Genomic DNA, 18318 nt, shown 5'->3' with positions numbered 1-18318 from the left:
TGGTCATATATGAAAATAAAATAAATACAGTTATCAAGTAAAACTATAGTTCATTTATTTCAGTGAGGGATAAGAAAAATACACTTTTTTAAAAGAGGAATATCTAAATTGGTATATCTTTAATTTGAAAAACTTAAGTAACTGGGAAATAATGACAGTCAATCTCCAGAGGGACTTTCTATGTTGTCTTCTTAACCACTGAATTTATTTGATTACATTCCTTATGATATGACTGGTAAAGCAAATAAATTGCGTTATTTTGCATACTTAGCCTACTGGACATTTAGAGAGGACTATATTCTTGAATAGCTACTAATACTTTTATGTACTGAAGGAGTCCAATTTTATGGCATTGTAACCTATTAGCTTTTTGGTTTTTTAGGACATTATCAGTTTTCATTCTGTGATATTCTACTATGTTGAATTATAACATGCTCTTATTGGGAATGTGATTTAGATTTCCAGGGAGTAATGTATCAGAATCTGGTTAAAGTCTTAAATTCTCCAGTTTTATATTAAATATTTGTTGTAAATTAATAAGACCATTACATTAATTCTAAAAAATCATTTTAGTTTTTAATATTTATGAAATTAGAGTCTATCTTATTAATGCCATGGCATAGTTTAATGGGCACCATTTTTCTGTCAGTTTAATATATTTTAAAATTGATAGCACCTTAGGTTTGATGAAATATAATATTTGACAGATTTTTCCTTTCATTTTTATGTCAGACTTAAAATACGCATCTATTGTTGGTGATTTGTAATGCTTATGACCTGAACTGAAGTTAAGGTTTATGCCATCCTTGAAAATGATGGTGTGTTTTAAGCATTGGTTATTTTTGCTGCCTTACTGTTTAAGGCAGCAAATGAATTTTTATTTTATTTTATTTTATTTTACAAATGAAAAGACTAAAGTTTGTAGAGTTTGAGTGATTGTCCCATAATTGTATAGGTAATTAATTGCAGAGTTGTGGACAGATTGCTTGACCATTATGCTGGGCTGTTTGTCTGCTGAACCATAGTGGCTCAGAAACAGTGACTAACAAAAACGAAGCCTGAGTACTTTTAAAGAGTAACAAGATATTCTGCCAGTTGAGAGCTGTGTGTTCTTGCTGCATACATGTTGCTACTGACGTGAGAATATGAAAAGATTATTAATATATAGCTACTCTGGTAAATTGCTATGCACCCTGTGTCTGACTGTTCTTCCTTTTTTGCTGGAGAATGTTTCATCAGTTACTGTAAATAATCTGCAAGTTGGTTGAAGCTGATTTGTAGAAAACAATACAGGTTTCCAGATCATGAAAAGGTGGTTGTAGCCTTTTAGATAGTTAGACAGTCAGTGTAAGGCAACAGCAACCAGTGGCTGCTAGCACATTATAATCCTTTTGATGTTAGCAGCAGCCAGACGTATGGAAAGAAGTTACTGACTGTGGACTCACTGGCAGCATGGGCCTCTTTCACTCTCTTCTTCACAGAAGGATGAGTGAAATATTTGTATATATAAAAGGATATATGTAGAAGATTGTATATGGGATATTGCTTACAGAAGCATGACTGGAATATTGTAGAAATAGAATATTTCTCTTTTTTCCTGATAAAAACATGGTAAAATCTTATAGTGGTGAATAAAGACATTTTGTCATTCATTTGCTATTGGGATATTTGAATGACTATACTCCCTGAATTGTAAAAGAAAAAGCTATCAAGTTGTACAGTCTATGAGATGCTTAGCTGATCTCTTATGCATTTTCATGAAGCAATAAATAGAATGATATATATTGTCTTAAAGATTTAAGGAAGCGTTCATATATCTTCCATTTAAAAAATATATTTGATTTTATTTATAGCTAAATTTTTCATCGCTTCTAAAGATTCTAAAGACAGTTCCAGCTTTCTGTTTTCCCTTTCTTAGAGAATAGCAGTTTCCTCCCACTTACCTCCTCCCACCATATTTCTATGAAAAATGGGAATAAAATTGATTTTGAATGTGCATTAGTTCTCATTCAGAGGGAATATTGGTTGAAGAGACTCTGACCATAAGAGGTATTAGAAGTAAAGTGATTGGAGTAGAAGAAATTAAAACTGAGATTAGGATCTTACTAATAAATAATATTAACATTGATACGAGAAGAAAGCTGGGTTAAATGATTAATTGCAGTAAGAGCTTTTAGAGTACGGGTCACTGTCCTTGAACTGGTAAACTTCTAGTTTGAGAAGTAGTGTTTTTAACTATCTTTTTAGATAAGTGACTAAGAAAAAATAAATTTTATATTCTTTACGTCTTATAGGCTTTTGCACTCTGATCGAGATCCTATTCCAGATGTTCCCGCAGTGTACTTCATAATGCCAACTGAAGAAAATATTGACAGAATATGTCAGGTAATATGAGTTCTTATTTTCTTGATTCTTGAAGGTGGAAACTTTTTTTTTTTTTTTTTCAAAAAAATTTTTTAGATGTCCATTGTGAAAAATCAGAAATTTCCTTACCCAATTTCTCACTTTGATTTCTGAGATTATCTTTGAATATTCTGTAGACTGAAAGATTTTAAAATTTTTGACTGATTAAGCATTATATTTATTGAGAATAACTCTTGCCTTAAAAAACAGAATACCTAACTATATTAGCTTTAGTTTAAGAATAGGAATGTAATTCTAAGAATAGGAGGTCCAAGTTGGTACGGCAGCTCTGTTAGACAAAGGTTCAGGCCTCTGGTATCTTTTTGACCTACCGTCTTTAGTTTGTCATTTTCCATTGTCTTGGTTGTCGCTTCACATATACAAGGTGGTAGCTGCAATTTTAGATATGACATCTGTGGGATATAGGCAAGAAGGAGGGAGAAATGGACTATGATAGCCCTGACTGTTGATTTTAATCAAGAAAACTAAGCTTTCCCAGAAACTCCCAGAAGACTTCGGTTTATGTCTCATTGCATAGAATTAACATCAGGGGAGGTCACAAAAGTTAAGCTTTAGATGAGTGTATTGTTACCCCCAGTTCAACTATCCAGTTGAGCTATTCCAAATCCTAAAAGATGATGCTGTTAAAGTGCTGCACTCAATATGCTAGTAAATTTGGAAAACTCAGCAGTGGCCACAGGACTGGAAAAGGTCAGTTTTCATTCCAATCCCAAAGAAAGGCAATGCCAAAGAATGCTCAAACTACCATACAATTGCACTCATCTCACACGCTAGTAAAGTAATGCTCAAAATTCTGCAAGCCAGGCTTCAGCAATGTGTGCACCGTGAACTTCCTGATGTTCAAGCTGGTTTTAGAAAAGGCAGAGGAACCAGAGATCAAATTGCCAACATCCGCTGGATCATAGAAAAAGCAAGAGAGTTCCAGAAAAACATCTATTTCTGTGTTATTGACTCTGCCAAAGCCTTTGACTGTGTGGATCACAATAAACTGGAAAATTCTGAAAGAGATGGGAATACCAGACCACCTGATCTGCCTCTTGAGAAATTTGTATGCAGGTCAGGAAGCAATAGTTAGAACTGGACATGGAACAACAGACTGGTTCCAAATAGGAAAAGGAGTTCGTCAAGGCTGTATATTGTCACCCTGTTTATTTAACTTGTATACATCATGAGAAACGCTGGACTGGAAGAAACACAAACTGGAATCAAGATTGCCCAGAGAAATATCAATAACCTCAGATATGCAGATGACACCACCCTTATGGCAGAAAGTGAAGAAGAACTCAAAAGCCTCTTGATGAAAGTGAAAGTGGAGAGTGAAGAAGTTGGCTTAAAGCTCAACATTCAGAAAACGAAGATCATGGCATCCGGTCCCACCACTTCATGGGAAATAGATGGGGAAACAGTGGAAACAGGTCAGACTTTATTTTTCTGGGCTCCAAAATCACTGCAGATGGTGACTGCAACCATGAAATTAAAAGACACTTACTCCTTGGAAGGAAAGTTATGACCAACCTAGATAGCATATTCAAAAGCAGAGACATTCCTTTGCCAACAAAGGTTCGTCTAGTCAAGGCTATGGTTTTTCCTGTGGTCACGTATGGATGTGAGTGTTGGACTGTGAGGAAGGCTGAGCGCCGAAGAATTGATGCTTTTGAACTGTGGTGTTGGAGAAGACTCTTGAGAGTCCCTTGGACTGCAAGGAGATCCAACCAGTCCATTCTGAAGGAGATCAGCCCTGGGATTTCTTTGGACAGAATGATGCTAAAGCTGAAACTCCAGTCCTTTGGCCACCTCATGCGAAGAGTTGACTCATTGGAAAAGAGTCTGATGCTGGGAGGGATTGGGGGCAGGAGGAGAAGGGGACGACAGAGGATGCGCTGGCTGGATGGCATCACTGACTCGATGGATGTGAGTCTGGGTGAACTCCGGGAGTTGGTGATGGACAGGGAGGCCTGGCATGCTGTGATTCATGGGGTCGCAAAGACTCGGACACGACTGAGCGACTGATCTGATCTGATTGTCACCCCCAAATAAAATCTTTTTTCTTTTAGCAAGGGAGAAGGGGAAATAGATACTAGATAGGTACCTAATAGTGTCTGCAATAAGTCACAAGCTCTTTACCTTTTGACTGTTGAATCAAGTTTCTGTTTGTTTGTGAAGGTCACATATTTTGTGTCCTGTATAGCTAGTAATGCCCAGCTTTCTTTTACCCTGCATAAACTCCGGTTATGCCAATTTTTGAAGAAGTACAGTTTATCAGTCCTTTCCTTTTTTCTTGTTTTTAAACAGCTTTATTGAAATATAATTCACATACCATGCAATTAACCCTGTTTTAAAAAAACAGCAAGACAGATTTTATTTGAGCCTCTGGCATTAGTGCAGAACTGAGCTCAACTCCAAATACAGCAAAGACAATTGGGGATTGATAGCCGATGGGCAGGGTGAGGGGCTCTATGGATGGGAAATCACTAAGGGGAATAATCTATTATTGAACATTTTCATCACCTTAGCTATTACATCCCCAACTCTGAACGGCCAACCCTAAGGTACTGTTTGTTTCTGTACATTTGTCCATTCTACATATTATGAATAGAATCATGTATATTGTTTGTTGTATCTGGCTTCTTCCTCTTGGAGTAATGTTTTCAAGATTCATCTATACTGTAGTTGTATCAGTACTTCTTTCCTTTTTATTGCTGAATAATATTCAGTCATTTGGATATACTGGATTTTAACCATTTATCATCTGGGTTGCTTCCACCTTGTGGCTGTTATAAGTAATGCTTCTGTAAACATTTGTGTACAAGTTTCTGTTTTTATTTCTCCTGTGTCTGTGAACACCTAGGAATGGAACTGCTGCATCAAATGATAACACCACAGTTAACCTTTTGAGGAATTGCCAGAGTATTTTCCAAGGGGGGGTTGCATCACTTTTTATTCCATCCAGCAGTGTTTGAGGGTTCCAGTTTTCTCCAGACCCTTGCCATCAATTTTTATTATTTGACATTTGATTATAGCCATTCTAGTGAATGTAAAATGGTATCTCACTGTGGTTTTGATTTGCATTTCCCTGATGATTTATATTAAACATCTTTACATGTGTTTATTGGCAGTTTATATCTTTAGAAAAGTGTCTATTCATGGTCCTTATCCAGTTTTTAATTGGGTTATTTTTTTATTATTGAGTTGTTAAAGTACTTTATATATTTTGAATACTAGACCTTTATCAAGTATATTATTTGCAGATATTTTCTCCCATCCTGTGGGTTTTCCTTTCATTTTCTTAGTATCCTGTGGAGCATTAAAAAGTTTTACTTTGGCTTTAAACTTAATTTTAAGTTTATTTGTTCTTAAGTTGTTTGTCAGTGGTGTCATATTTAAGAAACAATTGCCAAGGCTCTGTTTTTTTTGAAGATTTTTATTGTTTTGACTCTTATATTTAAGTCTTTGATACTTCTTGAGTTAGTTTTTATATATACTGTAAGATAGTTGTCCAACTTCATTCTTTTGCCTGTAATTTCCCAGTTTTCCCAGCTTCATTTTTGAAGAGATTATTCTTTCCCCAATGAACAGTCTTGGCAGCTTTGTCAGAAATTAATTAAATAAACTGATTTATTTCTGGACTCTTGGTTCTTTTTCATTGATCTCTGTGTCTGTCCTTATGCCAGTACCACACTGTCTTTAGTCAGACTTTGTAGCAGGTTTTGAAATTGGGAAGTTAAGTCTTCCAACTTTGTTTTCAAGATTGTTTTGCCTTTTCTGGGTCCTTTGAATTTTCATGGTAATTTTAGGATTAGCTTGTCAATTTCTATAAAGAAACCAGCCTGGATTCTGATAGGGATCTCACTGACTCTGTAGATCATTTGGAGAGTATTGCCATCTTAACAGTATTAAATATTCTGATCCATGAGCATGGATATCTTTCCATTTACTTAGATCTTTTAATAATGCTTAGTAGTGTGCAGAATGTATGTGTTCACTTCTTTCGCTAAATTTATTCCTTTGTATTTTTTAATATTGTAAATGGAATTTTCCTTCTTTGGCTGTGTCGGGTCTTAGTTGAGGCATGCAAGATCGTTGCATCATGGGGGTCTTTTGTTGCGATGCACAGACTCTCTAGTTGTGGCATGTGGGCTGCAGAGAACTCAGGCTTCAGTAATTGTGGCACTCAGGCTTAGTTGCTCTGCAGCATGTGGGATCTTAGTTCCCCAACCAGGGATCAAACCCACATCCTCTGCATTGCAAGGTGGATTCTTAACTACTGGACCACCAGGAAGTCCTGGAATTACTTTCTTAATTTCATTTTTAGGATTGCTCACTGCAAGTGTATAGATACCCAGTTGACTTTTATGTATTGATCTTGTATGCTGCTTTGTTATTCAGCTTCTTTTGAAATGTCTCCATCATTCTTTGATCATTTCTTTACTTTCTGACATAATAAAATATACCAGTCTCATTTTATACTTCTCTGTCCCAGCCCAAGAATCAACCATTTGTTGGTTGCTTTTTGTGGAAAATGCTATTTAGAAATTGGTGTTTGTCTGGAGAAGGAAATGGCAACCCACTCCAGTATTCTTGCCTGAAAAAGTCCATGGACGGAGAGGAGGCTGGCAGGCTGCAGTCCATGGGGTTACATGACTGAGCACACATGCATGAGGGTGGAGGGAGATGGGTTGATAGCAATAAACCGATAGAACTTAAAAAAAAAAAGAAACTGGTGTGATGACATCATTGCTGCTAGAATGTCACAGTTCTTAGGCCCTATCAATGGAAAGAGCTAAAAATATATGTGTATCTATATTTAATGCTTTATATCTTCCTACTTTTCTCTCTAGATAAATAGACAGCCTTCATAATTCAGTTCAGAAGTACAGGATTCATTCTAGCTTTTCCTTTCTCCCTTTATAAATTGATCATTTCTTTCTCTGACAGTAAGAAACATGGCTCCCAATATCCTCAGTATAATTACTTATTTATCCATTCTCTCAATTCTCAGTTTTAAATCAATCTCCAGTCTTCGTTGAAATGCTGCTCTGCTCAGCTACCTCCCACACACAGGCACCAGACTCTTTGCTTTTCATATTTCAGCATTTTCAAAAATCATATGTATCTTAAAATTGATGGTGTGTTTTAGAATTTTATTGGCAGCATTAATTCTTCCTTAGTACTATGGAAAACAGTGGTGCCTGTTAAAATTGACACTATATTAGATTTGAAACCATATACATATTTAAATATGAGTTTAAGAAGATAAGTAAATTCGATTTCAGAACTGACATAACTATAAATGATGCTATTTTTGGATGATCACGAAGGAATACTTCTAAAATTGATCGTTAGAATGATAACATTTCTGTGTACAATCATCACATGACTAGAACAGTAGAAGGTGGTGTCTGCCACATATAATAAGCATTTAAACTATGTAAGAAGGCAGAAATCCTGGAGTAGGTAGCCATTCCCTTCTCCAAGGAATATTCCCAACCCAGGGATCCTGAACCCAGGTCTCCTGCATTACAGACAGATTCTTTACCATCTGAGCCACCAGGCAAACCCTTTAAGAAGAACATAGGTACGCTATGTGAAAGCAGTTTTGTGCATTATTTTAATGAATAGGATTTTATTGATAATATAACTTTAATTATTAAAATATGTTTCAGTTATATCTGGTAACCAAGTAACCAGCACCGCTTTATAAGTTTGTTTTCCCGGGATACTTTTTTTCTATGCTTTGTGTAACCTGTCTTTTGAACATGTATATTATCCTCAGAAACCTTGCTCTTATTGCAGCTAAAAGATTTTTAATTTGTCATCATCCTTTATACTATCCTGTAAGAATGAAGTATTCATTGTATTCATAGGATCTTCGAAATCAACTCTATGAATCATATTATTTAAATTTTATTTCTGCTATTTCAAGAAGTAAACTGGAAGATATTGCAAATGCGGCATTAGCGGCTAGTGCAGTAACACAAGTAGCCAAGGTAAGATTTTGGTTGGCTGACATTTTGTTAATGTAAATTTAAGTAATAATCTGAAACCTATAGATCAGCATAGGCGTCTCATTTCAAAAGATCAGAGCAACCTAAGAAATAGACTGAAAATACTTCTCGAAAGAGTTTTGATAATGTAAATTATCTTCAACTTGGACTAGGCAAAATAAACCAAACTAAAGGAACTTATTGATTGATTAATTTGAAAGACAAAAATAAAAAGCTGAATCATTTTTTGTTTTAGGCTGGGATTTGTATAATCTTTTTAGCTCAGCTTAGAAACAGTTTGACAGTTGTGTTGTCGTAAGTTATACTCAGACTGTTTTGACAGTGTTTTATATATAATCACTGTGTTGCTGTTGTTGTATAGTCACTGTTATGTCTAACTCTTTGCAATGCCGTGGACTGTTGTCCGTGAGGCTCCTCAGTCTGCGGGATTTCCCAGGCAAGAATACTGGAGTGGGTTACCATTTTCTTCCAGGAGATCTTCCCGACCCAGGGAATGAACCTGTGTCTCCTGCATTGGCAGGCAGATTTTTTACCACTGAGCCACACTATAGTCACCATACTATCTTCACATATTTTTTTAGTTAGGAGAGAGTATCCAAGGAGGCTGAATTGCATGTTATAAGAAAGAATTCACAACAGGCCAGCAATTCTATATCATAGTGATTTTTTGTCATGTTCAGCTCAATTGTAAATAAATCTATATATTCTTGGTTGTACCCCTGGTTTGGTTTTGTTTTGTTTTTTGGTTGTAGCCCTGTTTTGCCCTTTTGTTTCTTGAATTTGGACAAGGTATAGCTGAAAATTCTGCAAAATGATGTAGGGCAAATAAAAGACTAAAGAACCATGCTTTTAATTCCCATTCTTTAACAGATTTTTCATTCTTAGTCCACTACTACTTCTGATTAGTTCTTGAGGCTTATGTCTTATTATTCTTTCTGTTCTAAAATGTATCGTTAGTGTCACATGAAATGATAGGTACAGTCTTTTATTTAACTATATTTAACATATCTCAAATAGTTTTCTTAGTTTTTCTCCTGATTTGTACTTCTGTAAAAACAGATCACAATGTAAAACCAGTTACTATGACTTTCTTAGGAAAATGTGATTAAAATGAATATAAAAGTTAAAATTGTTTCTCTTCAAATTGATATCTATTCCTATTCCCACCACAATTTTTTAAAAAGTTTTATATATTAAATTCTACTTTCTGAAAATGCTACTGTCCTTGAAAATTTATTGCCTAGTCTTGTTTTCTTAACTGTTTTTTAATGTTAACTTCTCATTTTTGCCCAGTTAGGCAATCTGCAAATGGTATAATTTTTAGTTATTGAATATAATTAAAATTTTTTTAATTTTACCATTGGTAGATTAAATCAAATTAAATGTGTATTCAATACTATAAAATTGATTTGAAAACCTTTTCTTTTGTTTCTAGGTTTTTGATCAGTATCTCAATTTTATTACTTTGGAAGATGACATGTTTGTATTATGTAATCAGAATAAGGAGCTTGTTTCATATCGTGGTATGTAAAAATAAGAATATTGTAATTCATTGTTAACAAAATGAACAGTGTACTGTAAAAGAAAAAAACAGTGAACATGTTTAGCGCACTCCAAAACCAGCTTTGTTTACAGCACGTAAAGAAAACAAGTCTCAGACTGAATTCTGTCACATATAAACAACATTTACTAAATCTGTTTAGTAAAGCTCAGTGAAGCACAAATTATCTGACATTTTAGGTACCCCACAGCAAATTGCATGAATATTTCACTCATGGCAAGTAAGATAGTATTTTAGCAGTAGGATTCAGTTAATCTTTTAGTACTTTGATCTCTGAAAAAGAACAAGTTTACTTTGCTTCTCTGTGCAATAGTTTCCAAGTCTGTAAAACAGGAATAATAATACTATCTACCTCAGAGTTTTTGTGGGAGTTAAATGCATTCTTGTATGTTAAATGCCTGGAAAAGTTACTGACATTATTGTAAGTGCTCAGCAAAGGTTGATTATATTGTCAAGGTCAGACAACAGAGAGTCAGCAGCTACTAAAGTCCTATTATGGAATGATGTATAAGTACCATTTTCAAGTAGAGGTTGTTGTGCTATGCTGTGCATAGTTGCTCAGTCATGTCTGACTCTTTGCGACCCCATGGACTGAAGCCCGCCAGGCTCCTCTATCCATGGGAATTCTCTAGGCAAGAATTCTGGAGTGAGTTGCCTCCTCCTGGAGGAGGAAGATCTCCTCCAGGGGATCTTCCCAACCCAGGGATCGAATCCAGGTGTCGCCCGCATTACAGGCAAATTCTGTACCATCTGAGCCACCAGGGAAGCCCTGTTCATGCAGTAGTAGGATTGAGTACTGGTATTTGATCAAATGCTATCTAATCCTCTCTGAAGTTTGTATTCCCAATTTTGATAAACTGACCATTTCTTGGATGTAGATTAAAATTAACACATACACACACATACACACACAACATCCATACCACATTTTATTGTGTGTTGATTTTTTTTCTTTGTAAAAACACTTACTGTGAGATCTACCTTCTTAACATTTGTTAAGTATACAATACAGTATTGTTGACTTGGGTACAGTGTTGTATGGCAACTCTCTAGAACTTACTCATCTTGCTTTGTGCCTGTTGATTAGTTGTGTCAGACATTTTAAGGACAATTACAGCACATAGAGGATGTGATTAGCCAATTCATTGAAATCATTAATTTGGTACTTAAGGATTGAGATGTTTGGGGATGACTAGCGTTTAAGGGGTACTAACACAGGGAGTATGTCCTTCCCATGGTGGCATTTGGAAATGTGTAAGGACAGTTTTGATTGTCACAATTACTACTAGCATTTAGTGAGCAGGGACTTGCGATGCTAGGTGTTCTGCAGTGTTTCAGCCATACTCACACAGAAAATTGTTCTGCTCAAAATGCCAGTTGTATCCTATCGTATAACAGGGAACCAGGTGGTAAACTCCAAAGAGAGGAGAACATGAATCTTTTGGTTTTACCTCGCTCCATAGCATACCTTCTTGTTGAAATTAAGCAACATCTCCAAATGGGTGTAAATATTTGCTGAATTGTCCATGTAAGAGATTTTTGACAGTACTGTAGTTATTTATAGACATCTATTTACGTTTTACTGACCTTTAACTTAATTAACTACTCAAGTTGCTAAGTTTAAAACTAGTTTCCCTTCAACCTTTAAGCTAAAATTGTAAATATTGTTACAAAATTTACAAATATGGCTTTGTGAAAACAAGGACCTTTTCTTAATTCTTTGATCAATTGGCTCAGGTTGAACCAACTAAATTCTAGTCTCATTTAACAGACTTAGTCAGCAAATTTAATTTGTTACATTCCTTTAAACACTTTAAATTGCACTTGTAAATTCAGCATATTAAATTTTAAATATTTTTTAATTGATGTATAGTCGATTTACAATATTATATGTTACAGGTGTATAATGCCTCACAATTTTTAAAGATTATATTCCATTTATAGTTTGTATAAAATATTGGCTATATTCCCTGTATTGTATAGTATATCCTCGTAGCTTATTTTATCTTGACTTATAATAATTTGTACCTATTAATCCCTAACCCTAGGTTCCCCCCTTCCCTCTCCCTGCTGGTAACCATTTGTTTGCTATCTGTAGCTGTGAGTCTGCTTCTTTTTTGTTATATAACTAGTTTGTTGTGTTTTTTAGATTTCACATGTCAGTGATGTCATGCAGTATATGTCTTTCTGTCTGACTTATTTCATTTAGCATAGTACCCTCCAGGTCCATCTGTGTTGCTGCAAATAGCAAAATTTCATGATTTTTTTTATGGATGAGTAGTTTTAAGTTCTTCAGGTACCAGACCAGGCAACTTTATAAATCTAACAAACAAAATCTGCCCAAATATTTAAATAATTATTTAAAATAGTTAAATTTATAGTGAGTCTAAATTCATTAAACATTCACGCTTATAAATGTATTCTTATATCTGTCAACTTAAAAAATCACGTATGAAAGTATTACTGAATTTAAAGTATAAATTTATTAATTTTAAAGTATAATCACATGGTTAATTGTTCAGATTTCAGTAGTATAATTATAATGGTAGTGATAGATCATTCTCTACGCTCTCTACAATATAAGCTCATGTACTCCTCAGAATAACTTAATGAAGTTGTATATTAATATTATTTCTATTTTCTAGATGAAAAAAACTGAGGCATAGATATGAAGAAGCTTAATAAGGAAATGGCAAAACCAGGTTACTACACCCAGGCAATCACTCAGAGTTAGTGCTCTTTCTTAATCATTATGTAGTTTTGTGCCAAATCCTCTGAAACATTACAGGTGCTTTAAGTAGTTATTTTAAACAGATTGTTCCTAACATAAATCAAGTATATTGATACCATGGATTGAGTCTGTATCACCTGTTTTTTGTGGATTAGGAATTTATTCAACAAAGGATGCAGTGTTACCACCTCGGTTAGACTTAGGCTAATGTCTCAGACAAACCAAGTAGCTGTTGACAGTGAGTTGAACTTAGTGATGGACAGTGCTTTGACTGTTGAGGTCAGTTGTTTCAGAGGTGTGGGACTAGGGTATAAGACCTGAAGACTGGAGGTTTCCTACCAATTTTTACCTGAACCAGTGATTAATTTTAAGAGTTTAGTAAAAATAAGGGATAAAATCCTGGTCACTTTTTTCTCCTTTCCCTGTGTTGTTTTAGCCATTAACAGACCAGGTGTCAGAAATAGAAACTGTTGTGGCCACTATAGTTGCCAGCCTTTTTTGCTTTTTTGTTTACACTGGGTTGGTGTGCCTTGAATTTATATAATTCACATTATGCCATTTCTGTCATCTGATGTGAATGGATGGCAGCCTGCAGTACTCAATAGCAGTATGTTTCCTCATCTGAATTATAAAGTCTTTTTTAATTTTTATGTTCTCTGCATGTACCATACTTTCTTTGAATGCTTTGATATGTCCAATTGGATTAATGTTTCCTCTCATGCTGATCACAGGTCATACTAAATTTTATATTTGTTTCCACATTCAGGTTGCTCGGAACCTAAAAATAGTATATAAATAATATTTTAGTCCAGTCAGTCATTTGACGAATAATTACTGAGCATCTACTTGTCAGACATTGGGCCTGCAAACTCAGAGAGTGGGGAAGATATATAAGGCAAGGTCTTTGACTGTCAAGGAAAGTCTTCACAGTGATGTTTCATAAAGTGTAGCCACGGCAAACTGTTTTTCAGATGTGGAAACCATGACGTAGTAAAGTAGTCAGGACAGCAAAGTCTCTGGTTGTCTGTCTAGTGAGTAGACTTGCCATCTCTTTCTTTATTCTTCCCCCTTTATTCTTCCCCCCCTTAGTCGCTTCAGTCATGTCCGACTCTGTGCGACCCCATAGATGTCAGCCCACCAGGCTCTCCCGTCCCTGGGATTCTCCAGGCAAGAACACTGGAGTCGGTTGCCATTTCCTTCTCCATCCCTCCTGGCTAGGGACCGTTATTCTATCCTTTTAAAAACATTTGAAATGTTGGCTGTTAAAGTTCCAAGACAGAAATGGGACAAAAAAGAAAAAATGTGTAGTCCCAGGAATCCTGAGGTGTTTGTCAAAATTGCAGATTTCCTAGAATTATCCCAAATCTATTCAATTGAATCCCTGAAGGTAAGGACTTAAGAATCTTTAATAACTTCCAAAGAAACTTCTTTCTCTTCTCTCATATTCTTAGAGTGATTCTTATACTCGCTAAAGTTTGAGAACCACTTAAGTACAGTAGTACATCAGAAAAGAAATTCATACAATTTGTTACAAGACAAAGAAAACATATGTGATGTTGATCTTGCCATAATTGATTTGCATTGGCCTTTTCTAGCAGTATTAGATAATAAAATCTGTAGTTTCTTGAGGTCATCTAACATTTGTGAATAAAATTAAGGAATACAATATTTATTTTCCTGTTTGCTCTGGCAAAAATTTTGTGTAATATATGTGGTACTTTTTTCTTTTTTCTTATTAGTACTCTAATACGATACTATTAGAATACTAATTAGATACTAATGAGATATTTATTAGATACTTATTAGTATTAGATATTAGTATTAGATACTAATAAAAAAATACAATACCACTTATTACTACTACCGATATTGAGGGGTTTTTTTTGAGGTATTATAATTTTTAGTGGATATTTGTTCACTTAAAATTTAAAACAAAAAAGGTTTTACTTGTTTGAAGATTGCAAAGATTGTAAAACTGCCTACTGATATGTGCTTAGTAATAATCTTTCGAGTTTAGTAAAAATAAGGGATAAATTCCAACTTTTTTCTCTTTTACCTTTGTCGTTTTAGCCATTAACAGACCAGATATCACAGACACGGAAATGGAAACTGTTATGGACACTATTGTCGACAGCCTCTTTTGTTTTTTTGTTACACTGGGTAAGTTTTCAAATCTTTCTTTCTCCAAAGTAAACAAATTATTTAACAACTCATTTTAACCTGTTTCACTGTAATGTGATCCCTTATGATCTGTTTGGATCTGTATAGGCCCTCTCCAGAGTTGGGATAAAACATACATTCCATACTTTATTAAAACCACAATTATTTTAATAATTTGATGTCGATCAAATTATTAAAAGAACTTAGCAGCTCTCTTGAGTTGTTGCCTTAAGACATCTTTGGTAATTGTGACTTTCTGATACATTGGTTTGCTGGTGGCTTCACCTGTGTGCCTGTTAAGTTTTCTTTTAAGATATCATTTTGAAAATTTTCAGATACTCTTCTGATTAGAGAGATACATGCCTTTTAACCATTAAAGCAAATTCCTAAGGCTCCAGAAAACACTGAATTTGTATAACCTACTAATCTTATGTATTCTTGACTTTAAACATTTCTTTGGAATATCTCAAGTTACTTATAGCTACACTGTGTTTGATATCTACTATATGACTTTATTCTTCACTAATAATGGATCTGAATATTGCTTACATGTGAAATCTAGAAAAATGGTACAGATTAACTTATTTGCAAAGCAGAAATAAGAGTCACAGATGTAGAGAATAAGTTTATGGTTACCAAGATAGGAGAAAGGGGGTGAGTTGGGAGATTGGGATTGACATATATAAACATACACACACATACACATACACACACTATGTATAAAATACATAACTAATGAGAACCTACTGTATAGCACAGTGAACTCTACTTAATGACCTGTGGTGACCTAAATGGGAAAGAAATCTAAAAAAAGAGTAGCTATATGTGCATATATCTGATGCACTTTGCTGTACAGCAGAAACTAACACAACATTGTAAAGCAACTATACTCCAACAAAAAGAAAAAAACCAGAATGGATCTTTATAGAAACCTTCTAATTGCAATTTTAATTCTAATTTTGCAGACACTGAAAACCTTTCAGTTAAAATGATTCTCGCACTAGGTTAATAAAATTTGTCTCCATTTCAGAAATGAGAAAATTGAGAGATAGATGCATAACATACAGACAAAAGTTTGATAAGAATTTGCATACAGATTTTGGGGCTTCTCCTTTCTGTGATTTTTTTATCTTTAATTTCCAGCCCTAAACTCCAGGCTTTGGTTCCCCAGCTCAGTGAGTTTTCCGTTTTCTGCTTGAGCTCTTTCTCCTGTGTGCCATGTAAACTGAAAAGTACCCTCAGGAGGAAAGCTGGTTAAAAGTCTCTCTTGGTTTTTAAGCATTTTTCTTTACAGGGTTTTACCCTCCTCCACTTACTGCTTGCTGTCGATTGTTCTCAGTACCTTCAAATGGGATTGTTGTTGGGTTTTGTTTTTTAAAGAACATACATGCATACCACTTTTTGTCATTAAACAGACATAGTTAATCTTTCTGTTTTTGCTGTCACACATATTTTCCAGAATTTCACTGATTGCTAGAGTTATTGTGGACATTAAGATTATTTTCAGTTGATGATAACTGTATTTTCAAAGTGAGGATAGATTGAAATAGAAAGTATGCAGGTCACTGAAGTGTTAGAGCCACATTTATTATGTAGAAAATTAGAAAGTGATCTTTCTCAAAGGAAAAATTGAAATTACTGCCAACCTGACATAGAAGATATCAATAATAAATTAAGTGAAAAAAAGTCAATTTAAGGACAGTATATAAAATATCCTATATACATGTCACACACACATACTTATTTTAAAAATATGTAGACTATAATCTGAAAGCATTCCTATCTAATTCTTAATGGAGAGTATTTTGGAATGCTGGAATCAAGAGGATTAACTTTATCTATTTCTAATATTGAATTTTCTTAGGACAGACATAAAAATAGCTTGCCATCAGAAGAAAGCAAAGTTTTAAAAAAATGTACTAATATCTCATGTTTTTACTTTCACAATTGGCTGAGCATTCTTTGTATAGAATCTAAAATGCAAAAAATTTCAGCATATAAATATTACAGTGTTCTTAGTTTGTTTTATGAGATTTTGCAATTTGATTTTTTTGGTCATTTTAGGATTTCAGCCTTCTGTAAAACTTGGAATAATAGAAATTAAGAAGTCTAAAATGAGTTGGTTTGATAATAAATTGAGGCCAACTTCTAGGAGCATTGTATTAATACATTATGCAAAGTGTGTTTTCTACCATCTTTTTAATTAGTATTTTTTAAAAAGACTAATTTGTAATACAAAAAAATAACAACCAAACTATTAAACTCTTTTCAGTCAAGTATTAAAGTGAACCCAGTGGGTAGAGAATAAATTTTTTTGAAACTGCCTATAGGGTATCAAAGTGCTGATTTAGTTAGTCCATTGAAAAGATAGGGTCACACTGATTGGCCCCTACAATATAAAGATCATCTTTTTCTGACTCTCTGATGTTGTCTTCATTATGAGAAAGTCCATTTCCTCTCAAAATTATAAATCCTTACATGTGTATAGCCTTTTACACATCTTTTATATATTATTTGATGCCAGTGTATTTTATAAGTATTATAATTCAGAGCTGAAATCATTGCTAATGTCTGTTATTCAAATAGGTGCTGTCCCTATAATCAGATGTTCAAGAGGAACAGCAGCAGAAATGGTAGCAGTGGTGAGTTCATGCAAATACCCATTGGAGATAAATAACACTGTGTCAGTTGTGTTCCTTACGTCCTCAAGTGTTTTTGTTAATATTAAGTATGTATACTAGTTATGGGTTCTGTATTAAGTGCCAAAGGCAAATGTTGTTTTGTTTTGTTTTTTCAATAACATTGGGATTCCACCAAAAACAGAAAGTAATCATTGTGATCTTATGATGGAGTAAAATTATTTACTCCAATGTGAATTTGCTCTACCAGCCCTGTTTCTTTTTTACTGAAATATATATTTCTCATTTACATTTGTCTAAGTAGTATTTTATACTTACTTGATTGCCCTAATCATTTACTATATACTTAATGTCATTTAACAAACATTTGTTAGCAATTATAGTCATTTTTTAAATGATGAAGTATATTTTGTTTTCTCTTAATACTTTCAGTGTAAAATGAGCATTCAAAAATTGCTTTAAGGATTAAAAAATAAATAAGAGATTAGAGAAATTGTAGAAGTACTGAAAAGAAGGTAAATGGTATGGAAAGATGGAAGAAGATACACAAACATTTTTGGGTTTTATTAGTCCAGATGAATCGTTGACAACTAGAGAGCTGGTTTCTTTCACATATTCCATTTCTATTCTGGAGCCTCTTGTAGCCACACTGTTTAGACAGCTTCCTTGGTACAGCAGAGTTATGCTTTGGGAGAGAGGGTGAGTCATTACCTAAAGTAAAAATCATCAACCAAAAGTGATTGTTAGTGAGATCTGGTCTGAATCACAGTAGAAATAGCATTGGTCTTTTCAAGTCCA

General features: G+C 34.3%; 1 protein-coding gene across 7 annotated transcripts in view; it reads left to right on the top strand.

The window, feature by feature from the left end:
- Nucleotides 1-18318, top strand: part of SCFD1 (sec1 family domain containing 1) — a 113224-nt gene that overhangs the window by 10777 nt on the left and 84129 nt on the right. For all 7 annotated transcript variants that reach the window (XM_086363771.1, XM_086363767.1, XM_086363769.1 and 4 more), the window contains 5 exons: nucleotides 2295-2385; nucleotides 8289-8411; nucleotides 9865-9952; nucleotides 14792-14881; nucleotides 17468-17523. In XM_086363771.1, the coding sequence (XP_086219897.1) occupies nucleotides 2295-2385; nucleotides 8289-8411; nucleotides 9865-9952; nucleotides 14792-14881; nucleotides 17468-17523 (448 nt within the window). The remainder of the gene's footprint in view (nucleotides 1-2294; nucleotides 2386-8288; nucleotides 8412-9864; nucleotides 9953-14791; nucleotides 14882-17467; nucleotides 17524-18318) is intronic.

The sequence above is a fragment of the Bos grunniens genome, chromosome 21, assembly GCF_055505025.1.
Source record: "Bos grunniens cultivar Pamir isolate PY7600 chromosome 21, Bosgru_T2T1.0, whole genome shotgun sequence".
NCBI classification, from domain to species: Eukaryota; Metazoa; Chordata; class Mammalia; order Artiodactyla; family Bovidae; genus Bos; species Bos grunniens.
Note: the sequence above shows the minus strand (reverse complement) of the source record. Positions and strands in the feature narration are given on the sequence as shown.